This window comes from Dioscorea cayenensis, unplaced genomic scaffold (assembly GCF_009730915.1).
Source record: "Dioscorea cayenensis subsp. rotundata cultivar TDr96_F1 unplaced genomic scaffold, TDr96_F1_v2_PseudoChromosome.rev07_lg8_w22 25.fasta BLBR01000212.1, whole genome shotgun sequence".
In the NCBI taxonomy this organism is placed as follows: domain Eukaryota; kingdom Viridiplantae; phylum Streptophyta; class Magnoliopsida; order Dioscoreales; family Dioscoreaceae; genus Dioscorea; species Dioscorea cayenensis.
The window spans coordinates 1-16,611 of record NW_024086603.1 but is presented as its reverse complement, the minus strand read 5'-3'; the positions used below and the strand labels follow the sequence as shown (position 1 = coordinate 16,611).

Sequence of the window (16,611 nt, the reverse complement as noted above, 5' to 3'; positions counted from 1 at the left end):
CGAGGAGGGGCATTGAATAAGGAGTTGGCAGAGCACGTGCAGCAGGTGTACAGGGGTTTTGAGCCTCTTTATAGTAGTGAAGAAGGATTCCGTTTTGCTCAGAATGCATGGAATTATTCAGCCATTTCAATAATTCCCACCTTTGTTAATTTACTATTCTGCCCCTTCAAAGTTTGAATCCTTTTACTTTTTCTTGTTTGTTTTCTCTTCCAATCTCAACTAATCACCCTTTTTCTTTCTCTTTTGGATGTGTGTTTTTGTTTGGGTGAAAGTGTATCAACCAATTTGTCGTATATTATATTTAAAAATAATTTTTAAAATTTTAAAAATATAGGTCAGCTGATATCATTAATGACACTATAGCTTATTTTTATTTAAAAATTTTTATTTATCTTTTACCAAATTTTAGAAAATCATGATCTCTAAACTAATCCGAATGAGATACTGCAAGCTTTTTATAAAAATATAGATGAGTTCTTAATGGATGTTTTGCATACAAATTTAAACTTAAAACTATTATTTAAATGACTCAAATTTTTATCTCTCATGTTAGTTAAAATAATTTAATTTTTAAATCAATAGAGTTATTAGAAACTGAACAAAATAAATGTATTTATATATTTGAGATATCAAATTTGATATATATATATATATATATATATATATATCGGTTTAAGATTACAATCAACATTTGGATATAGTTTAGTAGTTGATTATGTACTTTCACTAAATTTTCATTTGCTAATATTTTGATTTAATTAATATTTATTGAGGTCAAAACTTTTTAAAACTAGGAAAATTTTAACTATTGATTTTTATTTATATTAATAATTAAGGATTAACTATGTTTCTTAAAGTAAATACATCTTATTAAAAATATTGGGTTAATTTGTTGGAGGTGGTGGTGGAATTTTTAGTAAGACTTGTTTTTTGACAAATAAAAAAAAAACCATGACAAACATAAAATTATAACATTGAATTGGTAAAATTAAAATCCATAAAAAAAAATACATATTTCAAAAGGGTAGTTTCCCTTTTTATACCAAGGGTAAAAGGGTAATAATCAAAGGACAACTAAAAGTTGTTACTGTACTTCATACACAAGGTAGTAATATTTATGGAGTTTTATTTATTTGAAAATGTGTTGGCAAATAAATAATTAGTTGTACCTGAATTTTTGGTCACCTGTAAAATTAAAACATTGGGTAAAGAGCAAAGCATGTGAGTCTCTTGAAATTTGTACTTATTTATTGTTGTGTTCATTAGTAAATGTCTGTTTAAAATTAGTTATATAAATTTCAAAAGTTAAATTTGGTTGCACTGTTGTGGCTTTTAAGGCATGCACTTGAAATTAGTTTTCAAATTTTTGATACAAATAAAATGGTTTCCTTGTTTTTTTCTAATCAAGAATTAATCTGTTTCATATTCATTTTCTTTTTAACATGATATATAAATTCAACACAACTCTTTGTTAATAACATTTTCAAGTCCTTTGTTTGGATGTTAAGGGCGTTTTTGAGTTTTAAAGTGGACAGTGGTAAAAAAATCAAACTTTTATGTAATTTTTTTATTTTTACGTCTATTAATTTACTTTGAAGTGGTTTAAAGTAGTATTAAACTGATACTTCCTTAAAGTGATTGGTATGTCTATTTTGTGAAAAATGAAAAGAGTACTGAATTGAAAGTACAATAATTTATATATTAAAATCTTATTTTTAAAAATTTTAATAAAAAAATATTAATGTGAGTTTAATTCAAAAATAAAAAAAATATGAAATAAAAAAAAAATAAAACTTGCCTGCTGTCAAAACAAATAAAAATCTGAAAATAGAAGTAAATCAATATATTTCAGTGACTTTCAAGTACTTTAGAGTAAATAAATGCCTATGTTTTGTTGTTTGATAGATGAGACGTAACAAAGATACTTTCATTAATTTTTTTGTGTTTGAAAAATGAATATTATGTATAAAAATGGGATATAATCTTGGTCAAATTAATTCATATTTTGATCAAAATTTTATGGATATGAGAAATATTTAATAACATTGGTTATATATCTCAATAAAAAATTATATTTATATAATTGTGTATATTTCATAAAATTATTATATATATATATATATGAATATTACTAAAATTATTTTTATAATACCTAAAAACTGAGGTTTTCATTCTTTTCTTCCACTTCTATTAAATTTAATATTTCTTTTCATCAATTTTTTTTCTTTTCATGTTTTTTCTTCTCACACTCTTCTCTTCTCTTAATTCTCTACCTAATTCAATTTCAATGGCCATTTATGTATCCGCTATAAAAAGAAGAACCCTTTATAAGGGGATGCAAACAAAAACCAATAAATTCAATCTCATTTAATTATATTTTAATAACAAAGATTTTTTAAATTTAAAACTAGTTCTCTTCTTAAAAATAAATACCTTAAAAATACTAAATTCAATTAAAATCTCTTAACAAAAAAATAGACAAGTTACCCATTAAATTTTTGACACATGTGAGGGTTGAACTCTAAAATACTTGTGTTTTTCACGTACATGACTTCATATTGAGACTTGTTCTCAGTTAGATCTCTATATAAAAGAATCGATGGTAATAAACCAAACTGTGATTGACATTAAATCCTTTTTGATTTTTTTGTTTTTAATTCTATCACTTTGATTATATATAATTAACAATGGACATAAGTGCAGAAATGAAATCACTGTTTTTTGTTGCTTCAAAATTGAAATCGATTTTATTTAATGAAATTTAACTTAAATAAACTTTAAAAATTAAGTTAACATCAAGTGTTTGAAAATACGAGGAACCCGTATCCCTAAGCTCAAACCAAACATGCCAAAGTTATCTGCCAATTTTTTTAAATATATAACTATTTAAATAAATGCATAGTAATTATATAAATAAATTTTTACTTAAATTATTTCTAATTTGTATTAATTAAATTAAAGGTAAAAATTACTTGGAAGTGATTAAAAGGTAAAAATTTACATTTACTTCCAAAACACTTCCAGCCTCCTAAACAAACTTCTAATAATTAAAAGTGATTTTTTAAGCATATATTTTTTTTTTCCAAAAAATGGTATAACAACCCTTAAATTGTCTAGTGGTAAGTCATTTGAATGATGGGTGAGTGGTGCGGAATCGAATTCTCTATATTTTGGCACTGTTCATTATTAGTACTATTCATTCATTATTCACTAGATCCCTATATCATCTCTTAATATTACAAAAAAAGATTTATCATTATGTGATTGTGGTATCTGATCTTGGGTGCATATGACAAGTCATTATTAATAGCATAAAACTCCATCCTATAGTAAATTTCTAAATTATTAAACTATTTTAACTGGTGCACTATCGTAATTTCTTTATGATAGTTCTCAAACGGAAAATTATATCCTGATTTGAATCTTAAAAAAATTTATTTTAATCGTTAAATAATATATAAAAAATATATTATAATATTTAATTTAATTAAAATGTTAAAGTTGACTTGTGGGGTATTTCAAACAAAAGTGAAACATTTTCGTTTACTCCATGAACTAATTTCCAATTTCACCCCTAAAAAATCCCAATAAACACATCAACCCAAAATTGCAACCATTTCAAATAGTAATAAAATCAATTTAAAAACAATCAACCATTAAATTTAAATAAATAAAAATAACAATCAAAAACTGAAGAAGACACTCCACTCACATCACTAAAAATAACACATCAAATCATTGGACAAAGATACCAAGGGGTACCATCACAAGGGCATTATAGTAATTTCATATATAAAAGGACATCTCTTTTCCGGAGAAAACGAGAGCCACGCCCACTCCCCGCAGGTACTCTCCCGGTTGCTTCTTGCGTTTCCATTTTCCATTTTTCCATTTTTGTGTTTTTCTGTTTTCCGTTTTCCACTCTCGCATCTCATTACAAAACAAAAACGAAAAACGAAAAGCTCGCACTCATGGCCACGAGAAAATCCAAGCCGCCACAAGCACCGCCGCCGCCGCCGAGGATCCTCAACCTCCCACGCCGGGCCACCCTGATCAAAGCCTCAAGCTCGGCATCACCGCCGCGCTTCAGATCTCGGAGCGCTGATCGACGCCGATCGGAGAGAAGACAGCGGCGCCAACGTAGGATGGAAGATCCAAGCGGAGATCCTCAAAGCTGAGTGCGAGTTCTTAAGGGTAGAGAGGGAGCTAGCAGTGAAGAAGATGGAGAGGAATCGAGAGAGCATGGAGGTCTTCTTGAAATCCGCCATGGAGAATCTCGTAGGTGCTTAGCTTTTATATCTATTTATATATCTATTTACTCAAAACCCTAAAAAAATTTCCTCTGGGTTCTAATAACTGAGATTGAATCAATGAATGTTGCAGGGGAGGGAGAAGATTGATGGCAAAGAGATGGATATGATGGATAAACGAACCCATCATCATCATCATCATCATCATCATCATCATCAACATGTATTATTATTATTATTAATTATTAATTATTATTATTTATTTTAAATAATTATTGATTTATTTATTGATGGAGTTTGAAGGTGGAGATGCTGAGGAGAAGAATGGAGGTAGTGGAGGAGTACAGCCAGATGCTGTTGGAGGGGGATTGGAACAGTAAGGCAAGATTCAAAACTTACTCTTTAGTTTACTTTTTTTTGTTTTTAAATATATATATATATATATATTACATAGTAATAAATAATATTAATAATAATAATAGGAGTGGGATTTGGTCAGAGAGAGAGAGAGAGCAGAGGGATGTCGCTGACTTGAGCTTTTATGGTTGGTTTGTTTGTTTGTTTGGAAAGTGGTGTTTTTTTAGTTTTAGTTTGGTTTGGGTTGGTATTGCAAATGTGGTCCAGAGAGTGGGACAGTGGACAGAGTGGAGTTTATATTGAGAGGTGTGGTGCATTGAATAGAATGGTTGGGCTTTGATTGAGGTTGGGGTCCAATGTGGGTTTTTTGAACTTGAATGCAGGTGAAGGGTGGGTGTAGTTATTGTAAGGAGGTTATGAGGAGAGTGTTGGAGCAAGTGAGAGCGGAGACCGATCACTGGAATGAAATGCAGGTGATGGTCGAGAAGGTGAGGGTGGAGATGGAGGAGTTGCAGGTGTCGAGAGATCTTTGGCGGAGACGTGCGTCATCCGCTGAGCTTAATCTTCGACTGGTTCATGCGAAAGTGAGTTGTTTTAGTTATTTAGTGTGTGCGCGCAAGAGTGTTTGAAGTTTGTTATTGCTGATGATTTTGTTTTGATTGTAGATGCTTGAGTGGCAATGGAGAGCTCGGGCGTCGGAGAGTAAACTGATTGAGCTGAAGAAAGAGAGAGAAGAGACTAATAAGAGTTCAAGGAACTCTGAGAGAATCAGAAGCCGGGTTCGACTCATCGTTTTAAGAACATGAACGAAAAACAAGGAAGAAAAGAGAAAGAAAAACAAGGCGGAAAAGAGAGAGTTTGGTAGGCGGCCACGGCCGTTGCAGGAGATCGGCAACTTGAGATGATTTCACTGCCATCTGTATTTTTGTATGTATTGCTAGAGTTGTGACATGTTTTGGTAATGCGGCATTCACTGTTTTGCTTCAAAAATAGTAACAAAACAAATCTTGTGACCAAAAGAATGCAAAACTGACTAATATGCTCCTTTAAAAGTGTGTCAAAAAAATATATTTAAGTGCAGAAAAAAATCTAGGGCACAGATTAAAAGCTAGTCAGAAGGATTATACAAGACATGAGTAAAACAAAGCTTCACATCAAATTAGAGTGCACAAAAACTTCATATTATCCCAAATAAAAAGTCGTTGATTGTATGGCTAATCTTATGAAGTAAAATGCACAGAACCAGTTTTAGACATGACAACAAGGGACTGCACAAGTAGCGTCTGGTTAGTAATCTCTCGGTTTGACTTCGTATCTGCTCTTTTCTTCCTGCAAAAACATTGGAAATTCAGTTAGACAAATTGAACAGCTTTTAAAAAAATACAACAACCAATTAATTGCAAGAAAAAGATTTTTTTCTATGATAGACTTTGTTCAAGTACAAGTTGGGTCACAAAGATAAATCAACCTAGGAAGATAAAAACCAGTGGTAAAAAAATCATTACATTCAAACAGGTTGCTCACATTAGGGTCACGGCCAACATACAAGTCAATTGCCTAGCAAAACTCCAAAAACTTGAATCAGAGAGCACATGCCCATGCACACACCCACCCACCCACCCACCCACCCACACACACACACACACAACAATGCTCTCAATCAGCTGAACCCATTAATACTCACAAAAACTGGTTTCTGAAGCAACTTAAACCCACTCACACATCAGTTAACTATGCTACCATGAAGTCAGAATCCTTTATTTCAATATGCAAACATAATTCCTCCACAAGATGAAAAACGGTCTTCTCATTCAATAACAAGTTTTAGCCTGTGTTAAAATTATGAAAAAGTTACATGTTTCGCCCTTTCAGTGTTTGACACCTACTAAAATCAAGCATTCTTGCTTTGATTCTTAACCTTGTCATGCAAGAGCTGTTACCTAAACATCAACAAGACTCAATAAGCATTGATGGGCCAAACATATTCTATTCAGAGACTAAATTAATTAAGGAAAATGTCATGCCAATTAGTTAACCATGAGACTCTTAAAGCTTCAATATACGAAGCCGCATATGAGCAAATCACCATGATCAATGTATTCAAAAACCAAACATCCTCATTATGACTCATAATTTTACTGATACATGAATTGTCATTTAAATATCTAGAAAGTGCAGCCATCATATCATGATCTGGCTTTGGATGTAGGATCAACTGTGCCACACACTGTTGGTGCAAATTTGAAGAAGTGTTTTCATTCAAATTTTCTCATCCATTCATTATCTTTCACAAGCTCTTTCTAGCTTCTAACAAGATTTCAATGATTCAACTGGATGGTCAAGGCATCAAGTAAGATTTAGTTAAAGAAAAATTGATACAAATCATGCAATAGAACATTCTGTTAGAAATCCACAGCTTATAATTTCAAGAATCCTTATTTTGTTGAAATTGTTATCTTAAGATCCAAACAATAATTGCTGAGCTTAGCTGATGACATATCTTGCCACTCTCCAAGCATTATATCTGGTAGCCCTTTAGGCAATGAAATCGCAAATTTGATGCTTCCATTGTCAGCTTTCCAAATTAGAAGAGGGCCTTATTTTGCATAATCAGGTATTGAAGTTTGAATATGTATACAGTCTACATTAAGATAGAATCACAAGAAGAGGATAACTGGCAGTAGAAGATCCAACAACTTAATGCACACATAGCATTCAACTGTATACAGAATAAAAAAAGAAATCGATGATCCTCGCATCTTTACAGTTTCTCGTCATTTTTTCTTTCTTTTTTTTCACTCTGATGTAAAGATATTCCAAGTAAGGGCTATGGGATCTGATCATTTAAAGAGAGTAGCCAAAATAGTTGGGTTTTCACAGAGTTACAGTCAAGGAAAGTCCAAGATAAGAGCACTAATCGCAAATGGGAATTCAGGAGTAAATTGAAAATTTAAATAAAGAAACTACCACTAATAATTTTAAGCTATTTAAGTATAATTGCAGCTTAAAAATAGTTTAAGGAACAATTTAAGTGACGAAGTACGAAGGGTGTAAAAAATCCTTGCCATTCAATGAAACTGAAATTAATAGTCCTTTGTTCTCTCTCTGTCTTACTATCACAAACACCTTTCACCACAATACTCAAGATTGGGGCTGGAGATGTAGGTATGAAAAAAAAATTGTGGAATACTAAAAAACAGTAATCAACACCCCTAAAAATCAAGACTCCTAAAAATCGCCACCACAGTTTTTCTACCATGTCTAATCCTCAACAAATTTCCATCTAATAGCACGTTAAACCTAAACTTTTACTATAGAGCAAACTATCTTAGCATAAATTTTATAGCATAACATACTGAAATCTATCATAACTAATCACACATTATTTAAATAACCTTTAAACCTATTTTACTTAAACCCCAACAATTCAAAGTTTGTGGGTGCCCTTAAACAATTAAAAAAAAAAAAAAGAAAAGAAAAATCCAATTTGACACTATCATTTACAAGAATTTCTCATGACATCTTCCCAACAAGCAACTTTATATGATAGGAAAAAAATCCCTAAGTTACAAATGGTCCAACTTTCAAATGCAAAAGAAATTAAAAAACAAAAAAACTTAAAATTACTAGACTTCAATATTCAACAAAGAAACCAGAGAACAATCTGCAAGCAATCTATCTTATCAGTGCAAAAAGATAACATTTCCTAAACTAACATCATGAATAACCAATGCTAGTCATTTAGGCATCTGCCCCAATTCCCTGAATTTGCTGAAGTACCAGAAGTTCATGGTCTTCAGCATTCCATCCTCATCAGAAACATAACTGAAATCTATTTCTACAGTGTTGCATAAATTAAGTAGCTCATAATCAAAAGGTTTTGATTGTATAACCACAAGACCTAGAACCAGAACACAAGTCATGACCTTCAACAAAATTAGACTCAATCCTCACTATAACCACCGGACATGGTAAGGAAAAGAATAAGATCAGAAATCCTTACCTCAAATACTTTCTTCAAGTGCTCAAGCTCCTTATCAAGATCACTGATCGCCTGGTTATACGCCTGGCTCGGGGATGACTGGTTTGTAGTGTGAATCTGCAAAAACCCAAGCAAAAAGATAAGCAAGAACTCTCAAAACCCTAACATCCCAAAAAAACCATATCCCCAAAAAGAATCTGAGGGAAAAAGGAGCAACAAACCCGGACTAGGATCTTGTACTGAAGAGGATGCGGCAGCTTGTACCCGGCGAAGAGCACATTCGGATCCCTGTGCAACTGCCTGCACGAAAATCCAACAAAAAAAAAATTGAGGAAATTTTCATCACTGGGGAAAGAGAAAGAGAAAATAAAAAGTACATGCGAAGGATGTTGCCAATGGTGTGGTCCTCGCGTTCAACGGTGAAAGAGCCGGCATTGACGATCTTCGTGTCTCTCTCATAGGAAACCCTGTTGCAAGATCATTGATTTCGTTCAATGCCTATAATTTAACAGCAAATACGAAGAACTGAGAGGATTGGAAAGGTCGGAAGGGAGAAGAAGAAGAGTACTTACTTCTTGGTGCCCTCGGGGACGACGAAGCGCTCGTAGCGATCGGGGGCATTCATGGCTGCGGTTCTCGATGCCCTGCTTCACTTCCAAGCAAAGGAATGGGAATGAGGGATGAAGGACTGGATGGAGAAAGGATGGAGATGATCGGAGGCGGGAGGTGGCCGGTGGCCGGCCGGCGAATGGCAGAGGATTGACGGCAATGGCGATCGGGGCTGAGAACTGAAGAAGGGAGTGACTTTAGGGCTGAAAATTTTCCAATAAAGCACGTTTATTAAGATGAAATTACGAAAAGGTCCCTAGAAATTTTCTTTATAATTTGAAACCCCCTAATATTCTTGCTTAACTCTAATATTTATATATATATATTATTGATTGTTAATCATGAAAAATTTACCATTCATTAGAGTTCTTTAAAAATAGAAGATAATATCTAATTTTTATAATGTTTTTATATTAAATAAAGGAAAATCGTTGGTTATGCAAAACAAAAAATAACCATGATTTATAAGGTTTTAAACATCAATAAAAATTTAATTAAATTTGAGGTCTGTCAAAGTTTGCATGTGACATCAAGATTTACATGAACAGCAGACAATTAATGTTAAAAGAAATAAAAATGTTAATCACATTTTTTTTTAATATTTTTTTTAATTTTAATATATATTAGTAATGAATTAAAAAAAAAATTCTTAACCTATAAAATGTGCACTATTTTTTTCCGTGGAAATTGCCAAAAACACCCTTTAAGTTTGCAATATTATAAAAAACACCCCATTAGTTTTGCACTCCCCAAAAACCCCTTCCTTTTTAATTCCATGTTTTTCAACCCCCCAAAGCATGTAACGGATGTCAACGGAGGGATTTTCAAATTTTATGGACTGAAAATGCCTCGCATGGGGAGTCGTGATCTGCAGACCCATTTCTGCCAGATGAGAAGAAGGGGGTTTTCCGTAGGTAACCCCAAGAGAGCGAATTCTATGGAGTATTTTTAGTTATTTTTTTCTCAACTAGCGTCTTCGCTTTTTCCATTTTCGAGTCGTCTCCGAAGTTGTCTCTACCGGTGCAGCCTCTGTAATTGCAGCTTTTTCCTTTCCACCGGTATCTCGAAGGAGAAGTCCCGCGCAACTAGTTGGCATTTCATCGGGTTCAATCTAAGGTATTGAGTATGGTTTTATGGTTTTCGGTTTGCTTTTGTGCTCCTGCTTTTTGTTGGAAGATATTGAAGTCTCGAGGGGGATTTCTCGGTTGGGGTTTTGTTAGTCCGCAGGGCAATTTCTTGGCTAGGGTTTTGTGTTGTTTTGCACTTTCGTCTGTATACACTATCGAAATAGTTTTTTCGATTATTATGATTTAGTGTAATATTTATAATATACATTTCCCTTTTATTTGATATGGTCTGCAGCTTTTACAAAACGAGGTTTACGCTTTAAGAAATGAGATGCTCAGAGCTTTAAATTTTTGTTGTCTCGCTTTAATGAACGAGTTCTCTGCTTAACCATTGATATCTCTCGCTTTAAGAACCCGAAGGTTACCGCTTAAAAATCTTATATTTCCGCTTAAACATTTGTCAATACTCGCATGTTGAATGTGTTGTTATTATCGCAGGGCTTGTGACTACGGGCGGTCAACCTAGTTAATGGGCGATGCTATTCTGACACCCTAGAGTGGAGACCTTAGATGAATTGAAAGATAACATGACTCGACATCGGGAGATCATCCGAAGGACACCGTTATACGATTCATCGAAAGTTTGGAAGCTATATACCAAGAGAGGACCCTTCTTGATTCTCTACTACAAAGTACGATGGCCGCACTCAATAAATTCGGGGATCGGGAAAGCCTGCTGAGTTTCAAGCCTCAGGATGTGGCCCTCGTTCTTGGTCTGCGTTGCGATGGCGACGCAGCAGAGTTTCAGAAGAAGAAAACCCGCTCAGCGTTCGAAGGGAGGTATTTATCAAAAACCTACGAGAGACACAGAGACTCCATCAAGAGCACTCTCAGCAACTTGTTCGACGGAGGGGAAGAAGATAATTTTTGTCAAACTCCCGATGGTGTACCTCATAGTACAGTCCCTCTTCCCAAATACATCATGCTCGGTTTTTGAACTCGGATCGCTGATTATGTCGATGATCTACCCGCCATGAGGCGATATGCATGGGCGCAGCGACGACAAGTGGGCCGATCGAGGACATTCCACAAGCGTACCGCCGAGTGCAAGATAGATGCGCCGGGAAGAAGACCAACACAGGATATATTAAGGGGTGCCCGGTCGCGCTTAACGTATGGTTTTACGAGCTGACCGAAACGGGAAAGATAGTCCGTTTTGGCAAGATCCCAAGGATGCTGTGCTACGGTGAAAGTAGTTACCGGAAGCAAGCGACGGTAGAAACCAACTTGTCATCGCTCGAAGGAAAAGATGTAATAAATCATGGACAATGTTTAACAGAAGTATTTAATGTTTAAACATTTTATTTAACGCTTAACTTTATTATTTACATTTTAAAATTTATACATAAAGGTTTAAATATTTTGTTCTCCGTTTAAATATATTCTATACTGTTTAATATAAAAAAACTCGTTTAAATATAGTTGTTATAGTTTAAACTGAATGATTTCGCTGAAATTGTTTGGTTTACATATGTTAGTTTCCGAAATTTGGGTTCCGTGAGTCGTCAAGAAGAAATATTTGTTGGGGTCAACCGATGGATGGATGTTATTGCTCCGAACCACTGCTCGAAGGCGGGGATGAGAGGGCGACCCTCTATCGTGCTCGCTCAATGCCGTTCTCCTGCTTCCAGCCCACCACGCGCACGCATTCCTCGACGCCGGAGAAGCCCTCCCCTACCCCGCCAGATTGCAACAACCCCCCTACCACGACAACGACAGTCCCCCCAACTGTTTTAAAATATATGTTATTGTTTAAATTGAATACTTTCACTGACATCGCATTGAAGATGGGTACCTCCTGGGTCACTGTTTAAACATCTTTATGTATTTGCTTAAACACCGTTATCATTGTTTAAAGAGTAAATCGATTATTGTTTAACTTTTTGTATTGTTTACAATGTCGTTCTTTGTTTCTCAAATTGTTTTTACTATGTCTCTGTTTAAATTTCACAAGTTATCACAAGGAGACACTCAAATAGGTTTGTTTGTTTAAAATATTTAAACGTTTACAATGGAGAATCTGATTAAATATCATCAGTTCACATTCAAATAAGCTTGTTTCATTTAAAATAAAACATTTACAACATTTACAACGTCTTCTCGGACCTTGGACACTCGCGACTCGACCCTCGTAGAACGAAACAAGTGTCTGTACATTCGAATGCTCACGACGGTTGCATAACATGCGCATCAACTTGAACCTGCACAACGTAGAACGAAACACATTAAAAAAGGTTAAACAAACACATTCATGAAAACATCTATTAATCAATGTGTCATGGTCTTACTTAAGCGAAGATCCTGATAGTTAAACACAGAAATTAATATTTGTATACTGACGTAAGGTTCTTAAACGGTAACAAAAAGTCTCAAGTGATAAATATCAACTCCGTCTTAAAGGATGTTTCCTGATCTCCCTCCTCTAGAGAATCCTCCGCAATCACGCAATAAGTGAAAACTTTCTTTTCTTACCCAAGTCGAAATGCCCGCTTAATTGCTTGCCCGTCATCCATCGCTGGAGAATCCTATGCATTCAGGCAATTATGCGGGAATTTCGACTTGGGCAAGAAAAGATAGTTTAACTTGTTGCGTGATTATGGCTGATTGATTCTCAAGATGAGGAGGATCACAAGACATCCTTTCAGATGGAGTTGATTTTCGAATTTTTGTCTGACTCCAGCGAATATCATACACAGGAAGCAGATGAGGAGGAGGAAGAGGAGGAGGAGGAGGATGATGATGAGGACGACGAGGAATGGTTGTCCATGGGAAGGGTTCTTCCTTGTCATTTATGGTGTGAAGTCCACAAGCAGGTTGACGCTTCATATCCGAGAAAAAAGTGAAACGCACAGTGGACCGAGATTTACTGATCACAACGAACGGGTGTTCGGATATTTATGTTACCGTGCACAAGAATTAATGCCGTCATTAATTCTTATGCACGGGATACTATAACCTTGTCACCTACTACCTGCCAACACTTCAGTTCAAACGAAAAAGATCAATATTGTACGCAGCGACTTTGAGAATTTACACGTTAATATGAATAGTTAAACAGGTAAAGATAAAGTTAAACGGAGACGACAATTATTAAACATATTGGTAATATATTTAAACAGATAATAGCAAATAGTTAAATAATATTTAAAATATACAAATAGATAACCATAAACGAGAAGAACTTTACAACGAAATGAACTCGTTTTCAGTAGGTCTCGACAATGGCACATGCTCTGTCTCGATAAGAAAATCGACTACAGCTCATTTGAAGATGGAGTGCACTTGACCAATCTAATGGAAATCAACTTCATTTTCTGTTGGAGAAACCGATTTATATATTTCGGGTATGATAAACTTCACCCAGACTACCACAAATGAGTCGCCATAATAAACACCCATGCAGAATGGTCAAACCGATAGCAGTGAAAAGATTCTCACCAGTACACTGAAACCGCAGTAACTAAAGCTCGAACAAACCAAATGAGGAGAAATGAGGAGAAGAACAAGATGTAATGCAACTTCTAGGCATTGTCTATCGAAACCAAGCGGAAAAAACCCTTGAAAAAGGTTGGACATGATGTGATTTGGCGCTTTTTCCCACCATTTTCAAGGGCAAAAATGGGATTTCACAACATGGACCCATTTGAAGTGAACGGTAGGGGGTAAAAGGGAAGTTAAACACTAACGGAAGGGCTGTCGTCGGGGTGTAAAAAGTAGGAGGGGGTTTTTGGGAAGTTTTGAAAATTACGATGGGTGAACGATGAATTTTCCCCGAGTTCGATTGAGGGATAGCCATCGTTAGCATGGTAATCTTTTTAGCTCTTATTTGATACCTAGTAAATGAGTCTATAATAATAAAGAAATGGAACTTTTTCATGGCTGCATCTTATTCTCAAAATTGGAGAAATCTAATTTTTTAACTTCAAAATTACAATTTTACCTTTATGTTTTTTTTTTTATTTCTCGGATCTACTCCTCTCTGATTCTTTCACTCTCTCCTTTTAATTCAATACTGAAGCTAAGCATTATCAATAAACTTCCCTTATTGATTATTGGGCATTTTGCAGGTGTACCCCTGAATATTTTTAAAATTATATATTTACCCCTGAGTAAAAGATAATTGTATACATACCCCTGAATAATACATATAATTGTATATATACCCTTAGGTTCAAATTAGTTGAAAAATCATCCGTTAACCGACAGCAGATATATAAAATGATCATTATACCCTTTGCATATATACCCTTGAAAAGTTTTTTTATTGTAAAATGAAGTTGTGCGAGGGTTATTTTGGATTTTTTTGTATATTTTAATCAAAGTTATAATTAATAAAGTTTGATTAACTTCTGTTAACGGAATCTAACAGCAGGGGCATATCTGTAATTATCTATAATTTTTAGGGGTATATATACAATTATGTTTTTTCTGAGGGTAAATATGTAATTATAAAATTTTTTGAGGGGTTTATAACCAATTTTCTCTTGATTATTGGGGCAAAGAAAACAGGAAGGAGGTTGTTAAAAAATCTTAGATCACTTCATTGAATTTTATTCCCTTAATCTTGATTACAATTTGTATGTTACCATGTGGGCTTAGATGCTTACCGTGTTCGAATACCAGATTTGAATTAGGATATATATATATATATATATTTTACTCAGTTTGTTTTATTATTGGTTATTTTTATTAATCTTCTTTGTTGTCTTATTTGACTCTTTAATGCTATGTTTAGATTGAGGGCCGGCGAATGAACGTAAAGTAAAGTAAAGCGAGGGTTTTGGAGGGTCAGAGTCGACCCTTCCCTCGTTTGGATTGGTATTTTTAATTTAACGAAGGGAAAGGAAGGGTTAACTCTGACCCTCCGAAACGCCCTTTTCCTGCCCCCCCCCAATTTGGGGTGCCAGGGGAGGGAGAACCTCGTAAAGATTTTAAAATTTTTTAAAAGACCTTATTACCCTTAATTTTTTTTAAATTAATTACATAACACCACTTCATAAGTTTTTTCTTTCACTTTTTTCAATCTAATTTTATTTTAATCAAGTATTCACATGACACCCATCACAATATTTGTTTTTATGTATTTCTTTTTTGTTTGCTTATTTTTTTTTTTATCTATTTGTTTATATTGTGTTTTTTATTTCTCAATTCATCATTAGAATAATTTATCTTAATAGAATTCTATTCTTAATATAATTCTATTGCTATCCAAATTTTATTCGAAGCACAAATAAAATTAAAATTTTCTTTGAGTGAGAAAAAAAAACTAATAATTATCTAATTCAACATGATTATTATGCTATGAATTAAAATATTAAAATAGGTTTATTAACAATATGATAAAGTGATCTTGTGATGATCCATATAGAATTGTAGGAGGAATTGGTCTTTAAATCCTAATTAAGTAATTTGGTGTTGCATAATTGAGAGGGGAACTATTCTAAGAATAGTTAGAAGCTACTTTGCATCGGCACGACTACTTGTTCATACGTGGTGCTACATAGGATAACGTGTTATTCAAAAGGTAGGTTGTTCTTTCAACAATAATTCTGATGACTAATAATTTGTTTATATTTAAAAAATTTGATGTTTGGGAAATATATATTTTGGTTTCACTTTTATCTTCGACTTTGTTTTTGTCTTCTTTATGCAAATATTATATGGTTATATGATAGATAATAGTTTATTTGTGCTTCAAATATCCACATAATTTATTTTCTTTTATAAATTATGTGATTAATTTATTTTCTTTTATAAATTATGTGATTAGACATTAATGCAATTGTATTTTATTATAAAATATAAAAATCAAAATCAAAATAATAATTTTAATATTTATTAAAAAAATTCTACTTAAAGTGTGAATTTATTCGAGATATTCATAATGCATGTGTTTTAATAGAAATAAATAATTTTTATTTAATAATAAGGATATAATTGGTAAATCATATTATTATATATCTTTTCGTTTCCTTTCCTTTCCGTAACCAAACAAGGTTTATTAGAAAACTCTTATTTCTTTTCCCTCCATAAAATTTGTCTATCGAGGATTGAACACGTCCTTTTTTTTCCCTCCCTTTCCCTCCCTTTACTTTCCCTTCGACTTTTGAATCCAAACACTATGTAAAAGTTCTCTCTATTTTCCTCCTGAGATGATATTTACCATGCTCAAGAAAAAACTTTGATATTATGAACTCATTTTTTTGTACCTCTCACTGGATAGGCTTATGCAAGAAAAATGGCTCTTGTTGTTATTTGAATTGGATAATGCTCACTTACACATTCG

At 33.6% G+C, this 16,611-nt stretch overlaps 2 protein-coding genes across 2 annotated transcripts; one reads left to right on the top strand and one right to left on the bottom strand.

Annotated features, from left to right (window-relative positions):
* Positions 1-3,976: 3,976 nt before the first annotated feature.
* LOC120253803 lies at positions 3,977-5,413 on the top strand. The gene is made up of 5 exons (XM_039262026.1): positions 3,977-4,278; positions 4,384-4,473; positions 4,554-4,631; positions 4,991-5,191; positions 5,273-5,413. The coding sequence occupies exons 1-5, from the start codon at positions 4,222-4,224 to the stop codon at positions 5,411-5,413; spliced, it is 567 nt and encodes a 188-aa protein (XP_039117960.1). The 5' UTR covers positions 3,977-4,221.
* Positions 5,414-5,740: 327 nt separating this feature from the next.
* LOC120253800 (DNA-directed RNA polymerases II, IV and V subunit 11-like) lies at positions 5,741-9,397 on the bottom strand. The gene is made up of 5 exons (XM_039262022.1): positions 9,162-9,397; positions 8,967-9,056; positions 8,811-8,889; positions 8,611-8,706; positions 5,741-5,936 (listed from the first exon to the last, which is right to left on the bottom strand). Exons 1-5 carry the CDS (start codon positions 9,212-9,214, stop codon positions 5,895-5,897), a joined length of 360 nt encoding a protein of 119 aa, XP_039117956.1. The 5' UTR covers positions 9,215-9,397; the 3' UTR covers positions 5,741-5,894.
* Between the last annotated feature and the right edge of the window lie 7,214 nt (positions 9,398-16,611).